The 27541-nt window shown below is 36.1% G+C and overlaps 1 protein-coding gene across 17 annotated transcripts in view; it reads right to left on the reverse strand.

Annotated features, from left to right (window-relative positions):
• The window catches only part of CLASP1 (cytoplasmic linker associated protein 1), a 270123-nt gene that overhangs the window by 74250 nt on the left and 168332 nt on the right, over window positions 1-27541 (reverse strand). For 9 of the 17 annotated variants that reach the window (XM_081261195.1, XM_081261182.1, XM_081261194.1 and 6 more), the window contains 3 exons: window positions 16253-16360; window positions 10378-10545; window positions 4098-4205 (listed from right to left, as the gene is read on the reverse strand). In XM_081261195.1, coding sequence (XP_081117321.1) covers window positions 4098-4205; window positions 10378-10545; window positions 16253-16360 — 384 coding nt within the window. The remainder of the gene's footprint in view (window positions 1-4097; window positions 4206-10377; window positions 10546-16252; window positions 16361-27541) is intronic. The other 8 variants (XM_081261183.1, XM_081261197.1, XM_081261184.1 and 5 more) reach the window with 1 other exon arrangement.

Genomic DNA, 27541 nt, shown 5'->3' on the forward strand with positions numbered 1-27541 from the left:
GTTCATAATGTTACTTCAACAGAAACTGAATGAAATCACAGGAAGGGGGTTCAACAACTGGGATTCCATTTTCCCTGGTCAAAATGTTTGTTGTTCTGTTGCACAAATGTCCTAATTAATGTACTTGTTTAACTGCTAGAAATTCTGTGGTATTTAAGTTTAATGACCTTCCTTGGAAAGGCAGTTGCAGTACTCTGTTTCTGAGCACTGGCTTGGAAATATAACCTTTAAGTCCTGGTTTGATCATAGCTAGCTGTAGCACCTCAGACAATATACTAAACCTCTTTGGGTCTCAGTTTCTTCATCTGTAAAATGGTGTCAATAATAGTACCTACCTCCTGGTTGTTACCGAGAAGATAACAGAAATCACACATAAAGCACTTAGTTAAAACCATGCCAGGCACAAGAGTCGACAGTAGTGGTCACATTAATTAGTAATGGTGGTGGCAGTAACTGTTAAGAATCAACTCCTCAACTCCAATGTACATTCAGAAATAAGAATATTATCAGCAAGTAATCATAGTAAGTATATTAATTAACCAACCCGAAGAAATAAATACTAAACTCTGTCCTCGTGAGGAAAGAGAATAGCTTTTAGAAATAATTATGAAATAAGAGACTTGGTTCAAAACACTAATGTATTTGATTATAGTTCCATGCAATATATGGTTCTGCATTATCTCAAGAAAAGAACCCAAAGATAAAATGCTTCCATTCCTTAGTCTGAAAAAAGTGATGGTGATTAGACCATATAAGTTAATAGATTTCACAAGGTCATACTGAGGAGTTACCTTTCATCCACATTACTATTCTGTATACATTAACACATTTAGTCATAAAATATCAAAACCTCAGATTCTTCCACTATTTTTTAAAGCTCATGTTACTTTATAAGAATGCACGCATCTGTGGTATATGTGGTAGCAATTATAAGCAAAGGTTATTTGGTCAACAAAATGTTTACCAGCTTACAAAAAGAATATCCTTCCTTTCTCAATATTCACAAAAGTAAAAATAAATAGGCAATCTCTAAAATATAATAAACTTACCACTTTCCTAAATATGGAAGTTGGTAAAATGTTTTGTTAAGACTGAAACAAACCACACATCTATCATACTAGTATATCAGTACTGTATTTTGAAAAGTTAAATTGGAAATGGCAACATCTGATCTGTAGTTTCCTAAGTAAGTAGTCCTTTGCTTCTATTTCAACAGAATATCCTATAATAAATTTGTTGTGCAATGCATCCTGTCATGTTTACAGTGAACACCCAACGACATCATCCAAGATGGACCCACTTACGTACAAAGCCTGATTTACAGCAGAGTTCTAGAGTCCTTTATTTCATTCAACGATTATCACTGTAACCATTATTCATACACATTCATAGCAGTAAGATGCTTTAAAACAATCATGCAAACTTAAAACAATGTATACAGCCAGCCCTCTATTCACCAGTTCCACATCTGTGGACTCAACCAACTACAGGTGAGGGAAGAAAAAAAATGTCTGTCCTAAACACGAACAGACCTTTTTTCTTGTCATTATTCTCTAAGCAATACAGTATAACAATCATTTATAGAGCATTTACTTTGTATTAGGTATCAGAAATAACTTAGAGAAGATTTAAAGGGGGATGTGTAGATTATTTGCAAATACTATGCCATTTTATATAAGGGACTTGAGCATCTGTGGATTTTTAAAATATTTATTTATTGATGGGACTGAGGATGGAACCCAGGGGTACTTTACTCCTAAGCTATAGCCCTTTTTTTTTAAAAAAAAATATTTTTAAACAGGACCTTCCTAAATTGCTGAGGGTCTTGCTAAATTGTTGAGGCAGGCCTCAAATGTGCCATCCTCCTACTTCAGATATTGAGTTGCTGGGGTTACAGGCATGTGCCACCGTGCCTGACTAGCATCTCTGGATTTGGTATCAGCATGGGGTACTGAAATTAATACCCTGGGGACATGAGGAATGAATGTATTCACTGAAACATAACTATTCGTTACCTTTTTTCCTTTATGAAGGGTTTTCCATGTAAGTTGATCTAAAGGGGCACTGACAAATCTAATTTCCAACAGCAGTAGGAAGTGGTTATTAAAAATGAATGAATAAAAGAATGAACTTCAGAGAATGTGCAATAAGTTACCTTGGGGACAACCTTTTGGAATGTGTCTCTGTATTCTCAGGTCCTGAGCCTGGAAGTCACTGACCCAGAAACAGCTGTTGAGCACTTTCTACTGTGCCGAGCTCTCAAGCCTTACAAAATCATTTCATATATTTTTGAGGAACAAAATGAGTTATCAAAAGTACTTTCAAATAAGGCAGGTTTGAAGTCAAACCTGGATTCAAATGCTGGCTCTAGCCACTGTGTGGCCTGGAGAATGTGGCTTAGTTTCCATTCGAGTCTGATGATGGTAACACCTATCCCAGAGGGTGACCAGAACCACAAGGTGTATGCCTGTTGACTGCTCTGAATGGCACAGGAACACATGGGACACTGTTGCATGAGTTTAACTCAACGGAGGGAAAGGCTTGGTATAAAAATTTAGCTTAAGAGACATTCCCTATTGCTCAGACCACACAAAAAATAAGAGCTGATGCTAATATATTTCAACATTTTGTGTTATCATCAAGACAGTCAAGCAGATCTGCTTACCCAAAGAGTGAAAGACAGATGCCATTACTGAGTTACTCAGTGTTCAAAGGGAGTTCGAGAATGCAGCATGCCTTGCCTGGTCCACAGACCACATGCCAGATTACAAAGGTTGCTTCCACAGATAATATTAAAAATATCAGCACATGTATAAAATACAATTGCTTAATTGCTTCTAAAAGACAATATAACCAATAGAACAGAGTGAATTATTTATCTACAGATTATCTGGAAGGTCAAATAGTGGGCAAGGATGCATAGATACAGCCTTAATTTACAAGGAAAAATCACCAGTTCATTCAGAAGAAAAAAATCATTGCCACCCCTGTCTCACTGAGAATTCTGCTCTAATGCTTCAGGTTTCTATGGAATACCTGACTTGCTCTAGGTAAAGGTGCTCCACTCAGGGGCTCCTGCTAACCAAGTGGAATCACTACGTCAAGGGAATCATCTTCTAGCCGACTAGAGTGGTGGCATCTGTGACCTGCTCTTTTTCAGAACCTCATAAAGGATCCATTGGTCATGAAAGCATACATCTAGACTTTGATTACTGACACTGATTGGGGACAAAAGACATCAGAAGAAGTACACAATGTTAGCAGGAGACAGAGGCAAATATAAAGACCTTATGCTTTTGATTTAACATCCCTCTCCTAGAGTGACACTTAACAAATTTTTAAAAATCAGTTGCATAATCCTATAGTCAAAATCACAGACTGCTGGAGTCCATGCTTCACGTAATCATTTTAGGTCTAGGTCTAATTATTACAAAATGCTTTCTACTATGTTCATCAAGGGGAAAATATACAGCATTCAACATGCCAAAGAACTAAAAAATAATTACTGAAGAATATGAAATATTCCTTTTCATAAAATATGTGTTGATCAGATTTCTTTGGGAATTCCATAAATTGTACTAGGATAAAATGATATATTACATGCCTATTTTAGAGAAAGGCAAGACTATTAAAACTAAAAAGGAAACTCATCTAGTTTTCTAAATGTTATCGTGACTATACTTTTTTTCCTCGAACTACTTTATATATAAATTGATGTCTAGTAAAACTGAAGGCAAATTGTAGAAATTTAATGACTAAGGATCAACTTTAGGTTAACTTTACTTTCAAGCAGTGATTAACTTGAGTTTTTTGCCTCATGTTGGAAATCGCCACATCGAGGGGCTTGCCTGGTAGCAAGCGATTATAATGACGACAGTAGAGTGAAGTGGTGCTTTTTTCCTCTAGTATGTGAAAACTGGGAGTTGCTGAAATCCAAGCATGCAGAGGAGACAACAAAGGGTGACTAAGGAAGAGGAAAGAGAAGAAAGGATCACAGGACAGCAGGAAAGCAGGTCATTCCACCCAGCGGTGTCTCGGACAAGCATCGGGAGCAGGGAGAGGAACCTGCTCCTGGGGCAGCGCCTCCGTGTACTCACCGAGTGGAGGGAAGCCCCGAGCGGGGCTTGTATCTCGGCTGCTCTCACGGCTGGTATCGCGGCTGCACCCCTGACTCATGCTGGGTCGAGGGATACGGCTGCTCCGTGCTAGCGTGCAGCATGAGGGGTTTCAGAGAAGGTGAACAAGTTTAATGAAGACAGAAAACTCACAAAACGTCAGTCACATTTGGTTAATGTAATTATGACATTGTCCACCCTGGGAGTCCGGGACTGGGTCATCTATCCGCGCTGAAGTCTGACTGTTGTACCAACAGAGGGCAGTCTGGATAAATGTGATTACGCTCAGTGCCTCAGAAAGCTGGGAACTTTGTGTGAAGGTAGAATTACACCTAAAGGTAAGACGAAAAGAAACCTTTCCAAAGAACAAACTGGCTTCCTAAAGCACAAGATCAAAAGCTTTTGGTTTTTATGGCTTTGACAAACTTCGACAAGAGGACAAATCACCAAAGTTGTTTTCACAGGTATCTGGTTCTTAAAAGACAATTCAATTTGGATTAATAATCACTGAAATCCACAAACTCACCCAATTAAAAGAAAGAAGGCTAGCCTCTCCCAGGCCTTCTTTAAACAAGAAGCCTTAAAAGGCTGGTATAACTGGAGAGACAGCCAACTTCAGTAAGAGTGTAAGTGCTTCAGACATACTTAATGACCTAAGCCAACAGAAGTAAAGAGTTGGGACTTCTATCTTCATTTTCTGATGCCAACATTTTAAATGTGCTGCTTCTACAGAAAACCAAATGGAGTTGCCTGCAGTCCCTTCTAAGCACCTCCACTGATCCAGTCTTACACACCAAGCCTACACCAAGTGGACTGATAATCTCAGAATTCAGGTGAAAGATCCCTCCACTGATCTGAGGCCAGCTAACTATGATTATGTACAGATAAAGTTTATTATTCTCATGTTTTAAACACTGAGATTATAAGACATATTATCATACATTGGCTAAGGTCTAATAATAATATGGCTGAAGCTCAGAAAGACCATGATACCCTTGTTTCTCAATTTAATCTGTGAAGACAGAAATAAATTACTGACAAAATATTCCAAAACAACATCACATACTGATGTGTGTAGGTGGAATGCCTAACATACCAGCTTACAAAGACTACATATTTCCATCTAGTGAGCTCCATCACTTCCAGACTGCACAAAAATGGCTTTCCTGGAGGTTTTGGAAACTGTAAACTTGACCCACAGATGTAAAAACAAATACATTATCTAGACTGCAATGAGTACACCCTATTATTTTAGAGCCAGGATTTATTGTACAAACTATAACAAGAATATACTACTAACCAGAATCTTGAAACTCACTGAAGTTTTGTGAAGTATATGGAACTGAAAAATGAAGTCAAATTCCTCTTGTGCTCAGCTGTTCAGTGCGTGGTTGAAAAGACCCTGAAGGTTTGTAAATGACATCCAAATGCTTAGTACTACTCAGAGAAGGAAAGGTCTGGCAAATGAATGCAATCTGAGCAATTAGGCAAACAGAGTGTCGCTGGAATTTCACTAGAAATCCCTAAAAACTCTCCTCAATTTTGTCAGAGTGACATGGAACCCCAAATTTTCACTCCATGTAGTAGTGACTATTTAATCAACAATTCTTGATTATACTCTAAATAGCTTCTGCAAGGAGGCAAAAGCACTAGGTGCCAAATTAAATCCTTTAAAAAAAAACTAAAGGGACTGGGGTTGGGGCTCTGAGGTAGCGCACTTGCCTGGCATGCGTGAGGCACTGGGTTTGATTCTCAGCACCATATATAAATACATAAATAAAATAAAGGTCTATCAACAACTTAAAAAAAAAAAAAAACTAAAGCATCTACCAACCCGACTAATAGAGAAATTTCCTAAAATGTACAAAGCAATACTGCTAATGACCAACGCTATATCTGAGTTATGAAGAGATCTCTTCAGGTCCAAGCTAACTTACTGATCCAGCCGCTTGTCCTCTCTAGGTCTCAGCCTCCCCTTACAAAAATAAGATAAGAAAGAATCCCATCATTTAACAAAAGAGAGCTATGAGATAATGCATACATGTATATACTTCTGAGTTTTGTGCTGAGTGGCATATATGAAAATCTTGTCTTCATCTACCATCCACTCCAAACAGATATTCAAACAGAAATAAAAACAGTATTCAGCCAGGCATGGTGGCACATGCCTATAATCCCAGTGGTTTGGGAGGCTGACGCAGGAGGATCCTGAGTTCAAAGCCAGACTCGGCAAAAGTAAGATGCTAAGCAACTCAGAGAAACCCTGTTTCTAAATAAAATACAAAATAGGGCTGGGGATGTGGCTCAAAGTGCCCTTGAGTTCAATTCCTGGTAACACTCCTACCGCCCCACACACAAAAATACAATATTCATAGTTTTGATTGTAAAAGCATGCTTAGTTGAGCATTTCATAACTGTTTCTTATTTTATTTTTTTAAATATTTTTTAGTTGTAGTTGAACACAATACCTTTATTTATTTATTTTTATGTGGTGCTGAGGATTGAACCCAGAGCCTCGCACATGCTAGGTGAGCGCTCTACTGCGAGCTACAACCCCAGCCCCTCTCAACTGTTTTTTCTTAACATGCTTGATAACTTCTATATTTTTTACCCAGATCCCAACCCTTTCCTTGAGTTCATATATATGCTACAACAGTGGGAAATAAAAGTTCTCTCTTTCTCAAATGCTGAGAAGCCTTGAAATGCTCCTTGACTGGTTTTCATTTCCTGATCCTCTACCCCTACCTTCACTCTCTCTGGTGTGAATCTGGTTTATACAGACAGTAAAGAGAATCAATAGGGATAAACAGATGGAATCTGAAATAACTACACATGTAAACTTAACAAGGCCCACCTTCCTGTTATCTAACCCAGAGTTCACACACCTGCTTGGGCTGACAGGCTCCTTTTTCATATGGCAAGTAGTAGCTTGGAGAATTCTGTTTATAATTTGTGGACGTGTGCCCAGAGTTGCCCCAAACCTCATTAAAGTACATCTGATAGTGACTCCAATTGTTTGAATGTTTTAAATCACAAGAGGAAAAACACCCACCAACTTGTAACTATTTCCAGAACCTAATAATCTACAAGGAGGATTTAAAATAACTATATAAATGATTTTTACAGACTCACAATAAAGTGACCAAAATAAAAAAAAAAAAAGATCAATAATAAGTATCTAAACTGAACATTCTATGTTCTATGTAAGAATAAGATATGGAGAAGGCACAAGAGAAAGAAACAAGGAAAGCATGCTCTTCAGTCTTTTGCTTACATAAATATACTAAGAGGCCTTAAAAAAAACCACTCACTTGGTTTTCACTTCCTGATACTCTACCCTACCCTTCACAGTGTTTTAATGGTAATTCTGACTTTTAGCTTCTAAGGAAGGATCCAACAAGAACTCATACCCAAAGCCTAAGTATAAAAGGATTAATGAAAAGTACTAGAAGTTAAACACTTGAAACATCTCAAGGTCTACGTGTTTTCATGTCACAATTGTCTAATTTCTTAGTTGAAATGAATTATTTTTAAATTCCTGCAATATATTTTTAATCAGAAAATCTTAAGATACTTTAAATAAATATCCATAGAATGTAAGCTATAAAAATGACAAGTGTGCCTTTTATAGCCCTTATAATAGATAAACAGGAAACAAAGGCAAGCAGCCAGATAAAATTGCTATAGGTGCTGGCTAGTCATGCCGTTTTTTATTATCTGTAAAGTCTTCACTGTCTTTAAAACACACAAAAATGAAACAATTTAAAAATGTATTTTACCACTGATTAGGAGCTTATGAAGAAATAACCTGCCAAGAGAATAGAAGGATTTATTTTGTTTCTTGGTTATCCAACAGGAATTATGCTTAAGAAATCTTAAATGCCAAAAAAGAACCTTGGCATCAGTTTTAAAACAAATAAGAAAAAAATGTTAGTTAAGAAATACATTTTCAAACAAAAAAAAGGTACAATCGAACCAAACATAATTTGTAGAGAATTAGAAATCATTATCATTGCAATTCTAAGCTAGTTTAGATATCATTAAAATTGTTGAATTAATTGTTTTGGAGATTGTAAAAAAAAATTCTTAAAATATCCCTCTTTTTTGAGTATTTGTATTTAAAATTGCTATACAACAAACCAAATGTTTAGACACACACACGTATCCAGTATACACTAAATGATCATAAAGATAAATAATCTATTGCTGAAAAATGCTAATATATCTGCTACCCTATAAATAGAATCTTTAAACAGTACTATAGGAATAAGCAGACAGATGTATTTTGTTCAGATATTTCTTTATATATGTGTATTCTTAATGTGAAAAAATTTAAATAAAATATCTTCCTTAACCAGAACAGTATGTAAGACCTCAAAGCTTCATTGTTCACTAATTCTCTTAATCAGCATCAAGGAAACAACTTCAAAATAATACTTTAAATAACAGCTCTGTGGAAGAGACAAAGCTCCTTTTTAATTCTACTGATGTTTATTAATACTGCTTTTAAGAGTTTATAAAATGTTGTCTTTTCCACTATTCACAACATGAATATCATAGTAAGACCTTGGAATATCAGATCTTAGAGTTATGTTGGAAGCTGGATTACTTCCTAATTTCAAGAAAGTAAAAATAGCACCTTTAATAATTAAACACAAAACTAAAAGTTCCTAAGCAAAAAAGAATTTTTAAAACAACAATACTAGTATGGCTTGCACCCAGACATTTTTTAAACTTCAGCAATTAGAACTGCTGAAATCTCACCTAGATTTAAAATCAAATGTATTTTCCAAACCAAATTAGATCTGAACACTGATATATTGCATCATCAGATGAGAAATTTTAGTATTCTAGCTTTGACCTTTTCTCTGGTTGCAGACACATCAATACCCAAATTTGTCAGCTCAGAGATGATGTTCTGTCATGCCCAGAGAAGTCAGCATCATGGAGAATTAAAGAAACCACTAAATACTTTTGCCTTGCTTGGAAATAGGAGTTCAAACCAAACTCTATGTGTTCTTAGATATTTGTCCCTGCCTTCTCGTAGCTCAGAGGGCCTTCTGGGGTCTTTGTGAGCTGAACCCCACCGGTCCTTCTGTCCTCCAGTTCCACACCCCTTGGCCATAGTCAAATAAATTGCTCAGGGGTCCCCCTTCTGCCTGACTCTCCCACTTTTGCATCTCTCTCCCCTTAGAACTCTTTCCCCTATCCTCCCTCCCCTGTTAACCCTGTACTTCACAATAGGACTTATTCTGGGAAGCCTCCCTTAACAGGAAACCTGGGAGGTCTGGGGTAGACAAAGGCTAAGACATCCCTTTTTTATGGACCCAGAATAAACAGTCTTAGTATTTGCCATACAGTTTTGCATTTCCACCTCTTACCAATATATAACAAAGACTCTAGTCGGAATCTAAATCTAGTTCATTTATCTTCTAATTATCAAATCTAATGAAGTTCCTAGTACATTACAATAAATATTCAAGTCAAAATTATTGAGAAGATAAATGAATAAATGTGAAAGATAAGCCAACAGGACTTAAGGATACGATACTCTGGTTTTATAGTAACAGATTTTTACTTTAGAAAGCAGATATTGATGTGATAAAAAGTATAAATTTAAAATTTTTTGTATTCTATCACAACAGACTTCTAATTTTATATAAAAATGTAGCACAGAAATTAAACTTTAGTAGAATAAAAGATCTTTAAGTGCAGAAGTAATTCATAGGATTCATATAGAATTACAGAAACTAAATACTACAACACAAAAATAAATATTATCTTCATCAATTCCTTTTAGGTTTCAACAAAATCATGTCAAAAGTAACTATTCCTATTCCTTGACCACAGGTTTCACCAAATTAAAGATAAAAATCAAAATAAATGGGGATCCTAAAAATTGGCTTTGAAAGTCAATATAGGTCAATAGCTATTTAGTGTGAAATTAGTGAAAAGAGGGAAAACCTCTGCCTACTTCCCCAATTCCAATGCTTTGCAAAATGACATAAAACACGAATCTATAATGATGAAATTCTTTCATATCAATTTGAACAGTAACTCCCACAGAGTTTTTTGGTTTTGACACTTCAATGTGTCATAACCTGGATAAAGCACAAATCAAAATGTCTTTTCAACACAGCCAAAATAATAATTTGAGTTAAAAAATAGATCTCTATTTCTTACATTAGACACAGTTATTAGATTACAATAAAAATTGTGACCAAACTGGAAATGGTGTTCCAAGGTATTTGAGGATCCTTACCTAATCCTATTCGGTTTGGACTTGTTTCTCGGCTACACCCCTGACTCCTGGGAATCTTGCTTCGTTTTTCTGAAGATGGTGTCACAGGTGGGCCTCTCGAAGAACCACCAGCAAGTCCACCATAGCCACTTCCCAACAATTTCCCGGGGGAACTCGACCGACTGCCAGCTAAAAATGAAGCAATACAGAAATGAATGATGGATGTAAATTGACTAATAGATTACAACAATTTCAAAATCAAGTTTTTATATATCAATTTTGATTAAATATGAAAAGAATTTTATATAAAATAGATTTTGTTGGTGGTAGTACTACTTTTTAAGAAATGTATGCACATAAAAGAATATCATAAAAAGATCACATCCATGCTTAGAAGAGTTACTGGTGGAATTCTACAAAGTTGCACAATTTCTGACTCAAAAACTGAAGGCAAATGTTAGGCAAATGTTCTACCCCTGAACTACCTGAACTATATCCCCTGTCCCTATCATTTGGGGATTTTATTCTATCAGAGTATGTTAAAAATTTAAGTGTAACTACCAGAAGAGCAGAAATATAACTGTAACAGAAATCTGTTAAGCATTAATTAGGGAAAATGGATAAAAAAATTGCCATTAATTTAACAAATGGAAGAGGAAAAAAGGAGGAGAAATAATTAAAAACATGGGTTTAAAAACATTCACAAACATTTCAGTAATCATAACAAAGGTGGCTAGATTAAATTCATCTACTAAAAGACAGGGCTTCTTGAATTGATTTAAAAACAAACAAACAAAAAAAAAACATGCTGTTTTTTAAGAGTCAAATAACACATCTACAGAAAAACAAAGAAAAAACAGAATAAAGTACAGCATTTAAAAAGGATAGAGAAGGAGACTTAACACTGATTTTAAAAAATAACTTTCTATGAAGGTCATAACCACAAACGTTCATGCTCCAAACAATATAGCTTTGAAATATAAAACATAAAAAAGATTAAAATGGATGCCACATTTTTTTTATCCATTCATCAATTGAAGGGCATCTAGGTTGGTTCCACAGTCTAGCTATTGTGAATTGTGCCGCTATAATCATTGATGCAGCCGTATCCCTATAGTGCGCTCTTTTAAGGTCCTCAGGGAATAGTCCGAGAAGTGCGATAGCTGGGTCAAATGGTGGTTCCATTCCCAGCTTTCCCAGGAATCTCCATACTGCTTTCCAAATTGGCCTCACCATTTTGCAGTCCCACCAGCAGTGTACAAGTGTACCCTTTTCCCCACATCCCCGCCAACACTTGTTGTTGTTTGACTTCATAATGGCTGCCAATCTTACTGGAGTGAGATGGTATCTTAGGGTGGTTTTGATTTGCATTTCTCTGATTGCTAGAGATGGTGAGCATTTTTTCATGTACTTGTTGATTGATTGTATGTCCTCCTCTGAGAAGTGAGTATTATGCAGCACTAAGAAATGACAAAATCATAGAATTTGCAGGGAAATGGATGGCATTAGAGCAGATTATGCTAAGCGAAGCTAGCCAAGCCCTAAAAAACAAATGCCAAATGTCTGCTTTGATATAAAGAGAAAAACTAAGAACAGAACAGGAAGAAAGAGCATGAGGAAAAGACTACAGTAAACAAAGACGAATGGGGGGAGAGAAACGGAGAGAGAAGGGAAAGCATATGGAAATGGTAGGAGACCTTCAAGGATACATAAAATTATAAGAGGTTATGAGGGGCAAGGGGGAGGGAAAAAAAAAGGGAGAGAATTGAACAACAGCAGGGGAGGTAGAGAGGGAAGATGGGAGGGGAGGGGAGGGGAGGGGGGATAGTAGGGGATAGGAAAGGTAGCAGAATACAACAGTCACTAATATGGCATTATGTAAAAATGCGAATATGTAACAGATGTGATTCTGCAATCTGTATTTGGGGTGAAAATGGGAGTTCAAAGCACAATTTGAGTCTAATGTATGAAAGATGATATATCATGAACTATGTAATGCGATAAATAATCAATAAAAAAAAAATTAAAAAAGAAAAAAAAAAAGATTAAAATGTAGGGGAAAAGTCATAATTACTAACAATGTCAAGAAAGACTAACAACCCTCTCAGACAAACTGACATAGCAAGCAGACATAATTCTATGTGTATGTGTTTGAGTATATGTGTATATACAGTCACATGCTGCGTAACAATGTTTTGGTCAATGACGGATCAGAGCAGTAGTCCTGTTTGATTATGTGGCCTGGTGATGTTGCCATCTCAATTTGTGTAAGCATAATCAGTGATCTTCTCATATCAACAAAATCATCTAACAATGCATTGCTTAGAGTGTATCCTTATCTTTAAGCAACCGCACAACTGTGTGCGCGCACGCGCCACACACACACACACACACCTCCTATATACACATTATCCCAGCAGATAAAACATATTCTTTTCACCTTTCCAGACAGAAAACTAACTGCATACTAAGTCTCAATGCAAGTTTCAAAACAATCTGCAAAAGTGGAAATCACATAGACCATATTTCCTGGAAAATATGCAATACAACTGGAAATTATAAGCAACATGGTAATTTTTATTAATAGCTAAGTAGCTAAATACCAACCTATCCATTTCCTGTAGGAAAAAATTGTCTGTCAAACAGCAAAATTTTTAGCATTATAACAGTGTACACCCTAATGATCATTAACTTGGATCATGTCCTTAAGCAGAAAGGTAATAAAATTCTAAAATGCAAAGCATACATTATTATGTACCAAAACAGAATGGTCTGCAGGGCGGGGTGGGGTCCTTTGAAACAGTACTTATCTGGAAATTTTACACACAGACAACACACAATATATATTTTTTAAATATATTAAAATTTATATTTCAAAAATTTACATTACATTTAGTAAAACTACTATCATTCATATGAATCAGCTGGGTGATTTTTGCAAAAAAACTTTAAAATGATTTAACTACATGATTGTGAAAGTCACAAAAATCAATAATACACATTACCATGAAGAACTGACTCAGGACCTATTAATTTTGCCTATAAAATTTGAGCACATAAATAAACTGCTAAGCGATGTAAAAGAGGAAAAGAAATCCATTTCAAACTCTAGTATTTGAACATACAGAAAAATGCAGGAGATTAATTAAGCTCATAAAAAAGAAAAATTAATATTGTGCAAAGAACACGGGGTGAGGGAGAATGCAAAAAAACAAAAAAGGCAAGAAGAGATATGGCTTACCACCAGCAGGATTAGCAGATCTGGATCCTTGATTATGAGAGCAGACCAAAGGACAGGCAAAAGTGGATTAAAAGACAATAACACAATATAGCAGGTCAGCATGCAACACAACGCAAATGTCTCATCAACAAACACTTCAGCAAAATAGCTATTTTTCCTGGGACTAGTTCCTCCTCATCTACTTATGTACATATGTCTATTTTATACTCATCACACTATATTAGCATTTACTTCACATCTGTTCATAAAACATTAGTCTACAATGTGCCTGCCAGGCACAGTGTTAGGATCAAGAGATGTGGAAAAGAATAAGATCAGCATCTCACCTTTCCAGAGAACATCTCCTCTCCAGGTCTAAGCAATATGAGGGAAGTGAGCATAATTTGCTCATTTGTGTATCACTATCATCTTCAACAGAGTAAGTATTCGACATGTATCGATGACTGGAAAGAAACTGCCACTGACTAATTTCACCTGAATGTTCTACCACTTTCTTTAATCCACAAATATTTAAAATATGCCAATTATTAAGGGCTGTAAATCTAATATTAATAAAACGTACTTAGTATTAAACAGGAACTATCAATTCTGTTTTATATACATATGTACATATACATATAGGTGCATTTATGTAGATTTCTTATTGAAATAATTGCTAAAAGTATTTAATTTATACGCATAGGCTTACGGTGCAGGCTTAACCATATGCTGCTGTTTGGTGGTCTCCCTTCCTGTGGGTTAGTCAGGCAAGTAAAATAAAGCTAAAGAGGTTTAAAGTGGAGCCCTAGGGACAGCTTCAGTATGTTGATAAGTATACAGAATTAAAAAACTCTACCCCACTGAGTCTCTCTAGAGAAGGAATTTTGATCTTCACCACTCCCTAAGCACAAGTAACAAATGGATTCCTAAAACCTATACTAGGGAGGGAAGGATACAGTATTGACCTAGCTGAGGCAGGAACCCTGCAGAGGCCAATGCCAATGAACAGCAGACTAAAAGAAATGCTTACTACTGTTCAACCCTCATCTCTACAGAAGGAAATAACACTGCACAGTTAAAGGCAAAGATGGTTTTTATTAGACTAAATTTCTTTATATTGACCTTCATTACATTTCTGGTCAAGAAGAGTTATTCATAGTAAGATCTGACCAATGTTTATGAGGACATGGCTGGACATTCCAGAAATCACAAGAATTCAACCCAAGAATGAGTTGGGGCGCAGCCAGCTGCCAAGGCAGAAGCTTCTGGGTAATACCTATACCCAGATCTGAATGGAAAACCCAGAGAAGTAAGGCTTTCTTCGCTTAACAGAGTCTATCTAGCCTTACAGTATTCCCCATCACAGAAATTCATCCCTAGATTTCTTTCCTAAGCCTCATAGTGGTCATGGATAAAGGCCACTTGATTCAGGCTGAAGCCAATATGGTTCTAATGCCTGTTTCTGTTTACTGAGTGTTCATCACAGGCTAGCTTCATATTTCTTAATAAATCCTCACAAAAGCCCCATGCGGGTGGGCTTTGTTTCGGTTCCATTTACAGACAGTGAAACAAAGGCTCACCAAGTTTAAAAGATTCATCCAACATCCCACTGGAGCCAGGATATAAAGGAATCAGGTTTGTGTGACACTGAAGCACGTGTTTGTTGCATACTGTACTGCACCTTACCACAGATGTCAGAAAGATTCTGTAGCCTCACTAGAGGCAGCAATGGGACTGACCTTCCCCTATTCTTGGCAAAAAGATCTAAACTTTTTAACATGAGGACTGCAGTTGCCAAAAGGGACATGGAAAAGAATCTAAATTCACGGGATTATAATAGGCATTCTCAGTACGAAGCAAGATTTCAAGGTTTGGCTGTAGTGAGTACCCTATAAGAGCTAGACAGCTCCTGGGGACAAGATGGTGATAGACTCATGCCAGGGAATGCGAATATGTGCAGCTCCTGAGGACAGGAAGACCCTTTCTGCCCACACTCCCTTTGCCCTGGGGCACGCTCTTTGTGCACAGAGGCAGCAGACTACTCACGCCTACATGGAACAGGAAAGTGAGACAGCAAGGTTGGATTTGGACACTGATCAGAATTAATCCATTCCAGCTACACTGCTTTCCTAGCTGAGCTCTCAAATGAACTGACTTCACATATACAGAAAAGCAATCATGGAAGCGAGCAGGGGCAGCTAGGCAAAGCAAGAGCCCACACTGGTGAGAAGACAGGTGCAGGCTATAAATGTTAGCACAGAGGGTTAAAGGGGGAGCATTTAATGGATTTACTTATTTACCCCTGGAAAAAACTCAGCATTCATAATTTCTGTACAGGTTCTGCCCTAAAATTACATCAGAAGGGTTCCTTGTCAATAACAGAAATGGGTCACAGAACAGATAGGTTTCAATTTGAGAGACTTCAGAATGGGAAGAGAGTATACTTTAATGCTTAAACAGCACAAGGTTTAAGTCACCTGGAAAGGACACCAGATTATGACTGGAATAATCCATTTTGTAATCTTACCAAGAAATAATGTGATTACCACAGTATCTTAGAGCCACAAAAGTGCATCTTTCCCTTGAAATCAGTTCAAATACTGCGAACTGCTCAACTGGAGAACATGCTGTTGAATGAAACTAAGGTTATCAAGAAGGAAACTAGGGTAATCTTACGCTGAGACTGTGAAACCACTTTAGCACGACTGCGGCCCCGACTGTCAGAAGGTGTAGAAGCAACATTGGTAGCACTCCCCGAGCTTTGTCTTCTTGTGCGGATGCGACCTGGAGGACATAGCAAAAACATGTTTCCGTAACATTTTCAGCAAGTCTGACCTACTTGAGAAAAGAACCTACATCACGAGCAAAGGGCACTGATGGAGTCAACTATGCAGGAAGCAGGGGCTTTTTTTGAGCCAAGTCTTCCCCCCCCCCCCCCGCCCAAGTGAGATCTGATACCAGGATGATCAAGAATGACAGTTTTTAAAAAATTCTCCACAGGGCTTCTCTGATTTCAAGGGAGCACAAAATGCCTCTCCTGCCAATCCAATCAGAATTGGGTCTGACAGGTAAAACAGGAACTAATGTGAACTTCTTCTGCCTTCTTATATTGTTCAAAGTTTCATGTACCCCAGCATCTGGCAAAGCTTGCAGAAAAGAAATGCAGAAAAACAATCCCAAGGCCTGAAGGAGGCTTAAGAAAGAAAGGTAAGGAATAATAAAGAAAGCACAACATTAAAAAAAAAAAAAACTGCAATCAATCACTTATAGTAGAAATTTAAGGAAAGATAAACAAAAATTATAGAATCTACGTGAGAATTAAGTTATATTGTTTACCCTATTAGAAACTCTATGTCTACTTGGAATCTTCACAACATAAGAAGAAACTGTTGCCATTTTAAGATGGGAAAACAGAGAAACAAAGAAGATTTGTTTATGTCACACCACTGGTTTTGATACCTGTGCCTGGCAGGTCAGCTGGCCTATGAATGAGGTTCTTTGATTCTCCTAAGTCACCAAAGCAGTCAGACAAAATGAACATGGAGAAATTACTGAGTCTAATTTCTTATTTTAAATTACAAAAAGATTTTTAAACTGAACATGTAGCCCATTTGGCTTAAAAACAAAAACCCTCTTTGCTACCCCCTTAAATCTTATGTCTTCCTCCAACATTTGGTAACATGATCTTAAACAAACTCAAGTGTCCAGCATTTCCTTGCATTTCTTATTTTGTAAATAAATATACTTCCATAGCCAAGAAAATACATGGCACTGTTTTGAATAATTTAAAATTTAAATTGTAACACAAGTTATATTTTTCCCTAAAATGCACTGCTTTGCTCAATATTGTATTTGTGAGGACCCTAAGGGGATTTTTTCCATACCACTGACCAACACTCAGATTAAATTTACTTAACTCTTCTTATTGACTTACAATGCTACTTTTGTCGTCTTTTCCAAAGGTCTGACTCAATTTTTATAGACTCATCACAGGTGCTTTTTAAAAAATTCTACACAGTATATTTTATTAAATTATAATTTATAACTATTATTGACATATAAAAATGTAATTAATCATTATATTCTTATCTTAACCCTAGGAATGCTGTTAAAACTTTTACCAATTCCACTGACTTGTATATAGACTATTTGGAGGTATCCAAACAGAATGTTATCTACAAATAAGACGCCAACTGCTTCCCTTCAAATCATTTAATTTTTTTTGCCATTAATGGGCTGTCTTAGTCATGTATCACTATGCTAAATAAAAGCAGTGAGGGTAGACAGGAATTGGTGACTCAAAACCAGATTGAAAACCAATTCTGAGCCAGGCTTGGTGGCATACTATAATGCCAGTGACTCAGGAGACAAGGGCAGGAGGATCACAAATTTGAGGACAGTCTTAACTTGGTAAGACCTTGACCCTATCACAAAAAAAAAGAAAAAAGAAAAAAGAAAGAAAAGTGAGGTGGTGGGGCTTGCTGGGGATATGGCTCAGTGGTAGAGCACCCCAATAGTATGAAAAAAAATATCTGGAATGTCACAGTATATATAATCTTAACAGGTTAAAAATACTCATTTCTATGCTAGTAGCTAAGAACTTTTGTCATAAATGTTCATTGAAGTTTCTGATGCTCTGCATCTTCTGAAATAAGAGCTTTTTACCTGAATGTGAACTAAACCTGGGATATACCATGTGGTCATGTCATACACACACACCACAGAGAACATGTGCATTGCACTCTAATGCTAAGGTTAAACCAGCGAGAGGAGTTCCTTCCTTTTCTGTTCTGACTTTTTCTTAAGATTGAAATGTTTCAACACCTGAGACAACTTGTATACATAACCATCTGAGTGAGCATGGTAAGTATCTTTAAAAAAAAAAAATTTACCACGTTAACTAATTGTACATATTTATGGAATAATTTGATACATTCATACAATGTGTAATGATCAAACTAAGGTAATTAGCATTTCTCTCCAATTAAACTTTAACCATTTCTTCACATTGGGAACCTCTGAACTCCTCTCTTTTAGGTCTTTCTAAAATGTATAACAAATTGTTAAACTATGGACTCCTTATTGTGCTGCAGAACACTAAAAATACTTCCTCTTATCTGGCTATGTTTGGTACTTGCTGCCCAATTTCTGCCTCTCCTCTCCCCATTTCTTTTTTGGGAGGTGTAGGGTAAGAGAGTTTTAACAGATTTTTTAAACGCATGACAGTGGAATACATCACAATTCTTATTACACATGTAGAACATAATTTTTCATATCTGTATATAAATTATGTTCACACCAATTCATGTCTTCATACATGTACTTTGGATAATGATGTCCATCACATTCCACCATCATTGCTAACCCACTCCCTTCCCCTCTTCCCTATCTAGAGTTCCTCTATTCCTCCCATGCTCCCTCTCCCTACAAGTTTTAACAGATTAAACTACTTAATGTAGTCTTACAACTACTCAAATTGTTTGTTTTAATAAAATAGTTTTGGGTTTTCCTGAAATTTGTCTATAATTATTTTTTAAATTATCAAAATAAGTTGTCTCCTATTGATCCACATTTTCAACTACTTCATCTTCATAGTTAACTTGTACCTTTTTTCTGCTTCAATTGACGTTTCCCAAAGTTTGCAAATTTTATTAGTTTTCAGAGAATTGAATTTTATGTTTCTTAACCCTCGCTACTGAGTGTTTATTTTCTATTTTATTAGTTTTTACTCTTATCTTCATTATTTTCTTCCTACTCTTCTCTGGGTTGGCTTTGTTTGCTTTTCTAATAGACTGAAATTCAACTCCTAAATTAGTCTCTTCTAATATAAATTTAAGACTATGAATTTCCCTCTAAGCTTTGTTTTTGCTTCACCCCACAAAACCTGATAGGAGTTCAGCACATTGTCCTACATTTAAAAAATATACACTATGAATTTCATTTGATAATATTTTGCTTTGGAAAAATGAATGGGATCATATTTCACACTTTGTATCATTAAAAAACAAATGAATTAAATAAAGGCATTGTGTCCATCTACAACTAAAAAAAAATTTTTTTAAAATGTGAAATTTGTGAAACCACAAATGTTCTAAAAGGACACATGGAAATACTTCTTTGTAACACAGTGAAAAACTTTCTATGATCTAAAAGAAGTAAAAAAAGACAGAGGGCTGAAGGTGTAGCTGAGTGGTAGAGCACTTGCTTAGCATGTGTGAAACCCCAGGATCGATCCCCAGTGGCAGGAATTAATAAATCAATAAATTACTTAATATTTTTTAAATCCAAGCATGTCAAAAAAAGAAAACCATGAGCAAATTCAAGAAAAAGTGAAATTAGGAAAAACTTTTTGCAATTTGTATCACAAAGGGCTCATTTCCTTAATATATAAAGGGGGTCCTAAGAATTAATAATAAGTCCTACAACCAGTGGCATGCTGGTTTAAGAATAAGTGGAGGGATGTCCTACTGATTTGCAATGTTTTCCAATTACCATGGTGCAACTATTGCCGCCATGGTCCATTTGAGGCTATGGAACGTGATTTTAGAAATCTTACAAAATTCCTAAAAATTTAACAACCGGCTTTTTTGAACTGCTACAAGCCAAGCTCCAGAATACTACTGCCATAGAAAAATGGGCAAAGACCAGGAATAGAGAATTAAAAGAAAACAAAAATGGCTCTAAATGTATGAAAAAATGCTCAGATTCACTATAATAAGAAAAAACTTAAGATGCCATTAAGAATACCAGTTATCACCTACCATACTGACAAAAACATCTAGAATTTGGTGACATTCTGGCATGTGGGGAAGCAGATACTCTACACTGCTGAGAGTAAACATTAGAATAGCTCCCACAGAGAAATATTTGGCATCAGCTATCACAAAAGTACATACACACTTCTGACTTAACAACTCTTCTTTGGGTAATTTACCCACATGCAAAGTAATGGATATAAAGGTTAATCTTGGAAGCAGTGTTTGTGATAGGAAAACACCAGAAACAACCCAAATGCCCATCAATAGGGGAGTGGTTAAATAAACTCTGTCCATACAGTGGGATATAATGTCATAGTAACAATGAATGAGGAGGTCTTGATTCAACATGGAAAGACCTTGACGCCCAATATGTGAAAATAAACAAGATGCAGAATAGTGTGTGTAAACACACTACAAAATTTTTTATATTTGCTATTATAAGCAAATATAAAAATATAAGAAACTTAGGGTAATAAGGAAATTAAGACAAGGGTTACATTGTTGTGGCCTGGGGAAAGAGGTAGAAAGTAAGCAAATGAAGGACGAAAACTGGGGAATCTTTTAACTGGGAATCTTTAGCCTTTTTATGTTTTCTGAGTTTTAAACTGAGAATATATTATCTTTTCAAAACTCCATATTTTATAAATCTCCCACTGTATGGATGAATTTGCAAATACATATTAATACATTTTGAGGCTATTTTAATTAGGTTCATAGAAGTCTAGAACTATAATATCTTAATTACTTATTAAAAGTTTTATTGGTACATTGTAATCCTCTTTATTAATGCTTTTTTTTTTCCTTTTTGATCTACTAATAATTCCTCAATAGCTTTCTTCTATATATTTCCCAGTCCATCTGTAGTCTTTTTAATCTGGATTTGTCCCCTTACATATCATATAGCTAGATCTTTAACAACAACAAAGAGTCTAATCATCTTCTTCATTTAAATGAAGAGTCTGGTTCACTGGAGTTGACTTTTGCCAGTTTATATGTATGTTTTCTATTTGTCTTGATTTTTCATTTTCCTTTGTTTCATTCTTTTGTCTAGTTTTAAAAAGATGTCGTATACTTTACTTTCTTTAAAGTAGTACTCTTACAGTTGAAATAATATTATTTAAAATGCAGCTTTTGTTAATCATAATTTTGAGGAAATGGAGTAGTTTAAAGGGCTCGCTTCTTTTCAAAATCAAATCTTTTAAAGACAGATTCGAAAGCAGTTATAAGAAATGAAAGAGTTTCTATGTGATTGTTCCCCCTTTCTCTCAATGGTAACATGTTACAAAACTATAATAAAATAAAAAACAGGATGTGGACATGGATAAAATTCATTGATCTGATTCCAATTTCCCCAATTTTATACATATCTCTTTAATTCTTCTGATTGCTTCCAATATCTTCTTTTTTGTCGCTGGTGCTCTTTAATTTCACTGTGGTATGTTTGTGAATTTTTTATTCTGCTTAGGATTTCTTGAATCTCTTGAATCTATGCTTAATAACTCCCACCAATTCTGTAAAATTCCCAACTGTTCTCTGTGTGAACACTGTCTCATTCTCAAGTAGACACATTAAATTTCTTCATGTAAATTAAACTCTGCCATATTTTCCAACCTGTCTTATAAACTGGACAATTTCTACCAAATTCATGAATTCTGTTTTCAGCTTCCATGAATCTGCTGTTCAATAGAACTGCTCAGTTTTTAATTTTAAACACTGGCTATAGTTTCATTTCTAGAAGTTCATTTGTTCTTTTTCAAAACTTGTTTGGTGATTCCTTACAGTCTTTTTACTCCATTTCTAAAATTTCTTTTTATTGTTTGAAATACTAATATACAAAATGATCACCTTTTTCGGGGGGACTTTATGAGAATTCTTTAAGACATAATTTGAAGATGAATTCCATCAGAGAGGATCTATGCTTACTTCTGCTAGTGTTCATGTGGACACAAGTAATCCACAGCCACTTTAAAATGATTTACCCATTTGACCTTTTTGGACCACAAAGGCAGTATAAATTCTGATCGGAAACTTGCAAGAAGGCTGCCTCATGGCTGCAAATTCTTAGTGGACCATTAGTACTTCCCCCTCCAACCAACACAAAGCTAATATGGGCAAATTTCCCATTGTCCTCTGTCTTCTTTGGCTTAGAAAAGTTAATATCTTGTTCACTGATGATAATATAGTCTCTGATGGGCCTATATTTACCTCTGTCTACATGTTGTATAGTTATCATAGCAAATGCCCAAGGGCCCCAGGGATTAGACAATAATTTAGCTTGGAAGCCAGCTTTGGCCATCACTTCTAGGGCTCCTGGGTTTGGAGCAGGGTGGCTTCACAACTTTTATTCCAAATCAGTGATGCCCAATTGGGAGGATCATTCGCCTACTAAATTCTCTTATTAAACTTGCTAGGAAATACAAATTTCTATTTTACTTTTAAATACTTTAAATACAGTTATTTCATATTCCATCTAACAGATCCTTAAGTTTTAGGAGTTCATACTTTTCTTACTCTTTTTCTTTGTTCTCACATGTGATGAATATAATTTTGGATTATGAGCTGATATTTGGCTAATTTTAATGTGTGGAAACCCTGAGGAGTCATATTTGAGAGTGGCTTCCTCTATGGAGGCTCAGCATTTGCTCCTGTCAGGTGCTTCTGGGGTCTACAGATGTCGATCACTTCCAATTGATTCATCAGTCCAGGGCTTCCCAGACACCACAGGTAATGGAGAGGGGGAACAAAAACAACTTAGTTGTTAAGTATACAGCTCAGTTATAAATTATTATGGAAGGTTGTTTTCTCCTGCGTCTAGGACAATGTCAAGACAGACATCATGGCACTATATAGACAGTTTTCTTTTTTCCCACTAGTGCACCTTTCATGGCTATATGGTCCCTCGACAATTCTGGCTTCACGTCACCTTGGGTGAGGTAAGGTCTTGTCTCCTGTCTGCCTCAGTGATTAACAATTCTAAGTATGTCCTCAGAGCAGCCTTAAATTAGTTTAAGCTTGTCACACCACTTTGTGGCCCTCTTGCTTGTGAACCTTTCTTAATTGTTTTGGGAATATAGCTGTGCAGTTTAAAAGACCTCTGCTGTGTTGTACTTTAAAGAAATAGGTTTTTTTTGTTTGATTTCCACTCTGTTGGGCTGGCAATATTACTATAAGGGCCTGAATATGTTTTAAGAAATGATTTACAATGCTCTGGGGTTCTAGGAAGAACAAAGTCTACTAAATAACTGCAAAAACCAGTAAGAATATACTTCAGCTCTATAATGTGATCTATTAAGTGACACAGACAGAAGAAAGAAGACAGATGTGAAAGAAGAAATAACAGCAGAGTAAGAGCAATAAAAATAAGAGATAAATAACTACAAAACAACAAAGAAAAATTCTAGAGGGAAGAACAAGAGATGCACCAACAAACCAACATGACCAGAGAAAAGCAGACAAATGACCAGAAAAACAAAAGAACTGCAGGAGAGCAAAGCCTTCAACATCCCTGGAATAAACAAGTGTTTCTATCTCGCAGCTTTTTAATACTGATACTAAGGATTCCATTCGATCCCACTGTCAATTCTTCTAGAAAAGATTCCAAAATGGGAACTGAAACCTGGGTACTAGGTTTAACTTGTAGGCATAGATTATCGTCAGGTTAACCTTAGGCAACTGGAAAACCACTTGATGGCTTCATATCAGTGGGCTTTTTGTCAGGTTTCAAAAATTTCAGGGCTGGGGTTGTGGCTCAGTGGTACAGCAATCGCCTAGCACATACAAGGCCCTGAACTCGATCCTCAGCACCACATAAAAATAAACAAATAAAATAAACGTATTGTGTCCAACTAACAACTTAAATATTTAAAAAAATTTTTTCAGCAAATTCCCAATTTACGATTTATAAAAATTAAAAGGTTTTCTTAAGTAAATCTCTTATTCTAATTACATTAGGACACCTTGGCATACGTATGTTGGTTTTATACCTCATTGCCTAGACACACAATTAAACCAACCTCAACTCAAATGTAGCATTTTAATAGAACCAAATGTGAAAACTTGATCAATTATACATTTTTTAAAAATTTTTCTTCCTTTTTTTTTTTTTAACACAATGCCTTTATTTTTATGTGGTGCTGAAGATCAAACCCGGGCCCCTCCCATGCTAGGCAAGTGCTTTACCACTGAGCCACAATCCCAGCACATCAATTATACATTTTACTACCTGTACTAACTACTACCCTTAAAGAAAACTTTAATACTTTCTTAAAAAAAATATTTGTTTTTTAGTTATAGATGGACACAATATCTTTAATTTGTTTTTATGTGGTGCTGAGGATCGAACCCAGCACCTCACACATGCTAGGTGAGCGCTCTTCCTCTTGAGCCACCACCGCATCCTTTCTTTAATACTTTTAAGAAGAAAAATGTAAAACAATCTTATCACTCTTTTACTTCTATATTTAGAAATATGCATTTTTTCCATTGTCTAAAAAGGCCAATTACTTAAACTTCAGAGTTCTTGGATAAACAGACAGCAATACCAAATGTTAAGGTTTAACTGAACTAAAATGTAAGGTTTGTTTCCTGAAGAGCAGATGAGTTATATATATTTTTATATAAATTAACTTTCACTTAAACTAAATTAAGTTACGCTTGACTTTGCATTTTTTGCCATATCTATTCATACATTTCCTCATGAGCAACATAATAGACAATACAAATGCTTTCTTCATCCCAGTTTTCAAAACTAATGAACATACTGAAAGATAACCTAGATATAAACTGTCCAAAAATTTACTTTTTGTAAAGAAATAAAAATTCTTCTTAATAAATTGTAACTATTAGAAGGTTACTTGTTGTGTATAATAAATAATTCCTAAAAATATTTTTGTTTCTAGCTGGGTGTGATGGCATACATCTATAATTACAGATTCGTGGGAGGCTGAGGCAGGAGGTTTGTTAAAAGGCTAGCTTGAGCAATTTAGCAAGATCCTGCCTCAATATTAAATATATAGGCACACGTGTTTTTTTTCCCCTCAGTCACTATATTGAAGTTGCCAAAATACAAACGTATTGCCTAAACTTTTATTTATTTTTTACTTTCTTTTTTTGCCCACGCTATTAATTTAGAGCATCCAACTACTACTGATTCAAAATCCTCTGACTCACACTGCTGAAAGATCATCTCTTCTTGCCTCTGAGGTAAAAAATAAAATGGGCCCAGGGCTGGAGGTGCTGCAAAGTATTGGAGCACTTGTATTAGCATGTTCAAGGTTCAATTCCAGCACCAAAAAGAATAAAGCCCAGAAGGATTCTGAAAATGCTCATAAGGCCCCAGGTGACTATCACTGTGTTTTTTTCCTAACTACTGGTGGATGGCTTTTCTAAGCATCACCAGCTAAGTTTACACAAAAGGAACAGTAATACCCCTGTAAGCATCAAGGTAACAGGTTGGCCAGGGACACCTGTCCTGTCCCACTCTCATCATGCAGGACCTTAGACTGCCTGCGGTGCTCCAGGTGTTGAACACTCCCTGCACTCCTTCTATAAGGCTCTCTAGTGTCTGATTCTGCAATCTCTTAAAAATTAAAAGCCCTTAGGTCATTCCATTATTTCTCCTCCTAGAGGCAGGACCAGAGAGAGAGTGTGGGTCTTTTGCACAACAATTATTTAGAGGGCAATTCTGACCTTACTTAGGAATGTTAAACTGATGAGAAGAAAAAAACATTTAAAAAATCCCAAGGGCTAGGTTGGATAACAGGCTGATTACAAGTCTGTGCAAGGACATCAAACATCCAGATAATCTGGGAAAAAATATATATATATAATGTCTTTCCTTTCCTTTCCACTTATATTATTCTACTCCTCCTCCAACTTCCAGCTAGGTAGAATGAGGAAGCACTCAGGATTGTTTCTTGGATTTTGGATTCCCCCCCTTAATGCATGATTGTTTCCTTGGGAAGGAGAAATAAAAAGTTACTCATATCAGCTGAACCAATGAAGAAAATAACCACTCAGCTTTACAACCACACCCAGCCTCAGCCTTTTGCTATGACAAATGAGGTCCTCATTTGGTCAGAGGTTTCAATGCCCAAAGGAAATGTTTCCTTTCTCAAACTTGTCCAACACCAAGAGTCAACAGTGAGGCTTGCTGGAAGTTCAGATTCTCTCAATCCTTCCAAACTTAATCAGCATCCTGAGAAGCAAACAACCAAGACTGTTTCTTTTTTTGCAAGCACCAGATAATCTTTATATTTGAGATACATTATCTTGAGACTGTGTTCAGCTTTAAAAAAAAAAAAAAAAAAAAACTCCTACTTTTTCCCCTTAGGAACTATAGATTTATTTTTATTCCTTTTTTTAATATTTATTTTTTAGTTGTAGTTGGACACAATAACTTTATTTTATTTTATTTTTTTAAATGTGGTGCTGAGGATCGAACCTAGGGCCTCACACATGCTAGGTGAGCACTCTTATCACTGAGCTACAATCCCAGCAGAACTATAGATTTAAAAACTAGAATTTCACACAAACTAAAACTCAGTTCACTTTGTATGCTAGCTCTTTATAGCATCTTAATAATGCATGAAAATGAACTAACTAGTTCCAGTTGTTGTCATTATCCTAGAGGCTGGCAGGTCTGAGCCACTCTTCTACTTTATTTATTTATTGAGCTGGTGTCTCACTATGTTGCCCAGATTGATCTTGAACTCTTGGGCTCAAACGATCCTCCTGCTTCAGCCTCTGAAGTAGCTGGGACTATAGACATGTGCCACCATATCTGGCAGAGTCACAATCTTAAGCAGAGAAGGCACCTCTAAATTTCAGTTTTTTGAAGTAGTATATGCTTTCCACCCGGAAATTCTGGAAAATGATGCTCCTGTCTAACACTGCTAATCAGATCGGTACAGGCTGGAATGGCTATATCTAAAGTTCAACAGGCAATGCAAAAAATCAGAAAGAGCTTCTTGGCAGTGACTAAAAGGAAAATCCAGTGGCTTTTGACATGCCCACTGCTTTCACCATGCCGCATCCTTGATGTGTACCATAGAAAACAGCATGGAAGGCAATTAGTTCATGGTCCACGAGCAGATGGATGACAGTAAATGAATGAATGGGCCATGAGTCAGTGACACACCAAAAATGGCATCATGTAATTCAGCAATCTCTTCAGGAGGGGAAGAGTATTTTGTAAAATTTCTTTATA

This window comes from Spermophilus citellus (genome assembly GCF_964194105.1).
Source record: "Spermophilus citellus genome assembly, chromosome: 11".
Taxonomy (NCBI): Eukaryota; Metazoa; Chordata; class Mammalia; order Rodentia; family Sciuridae; genus Spermophilus; species Spermophilus citellus.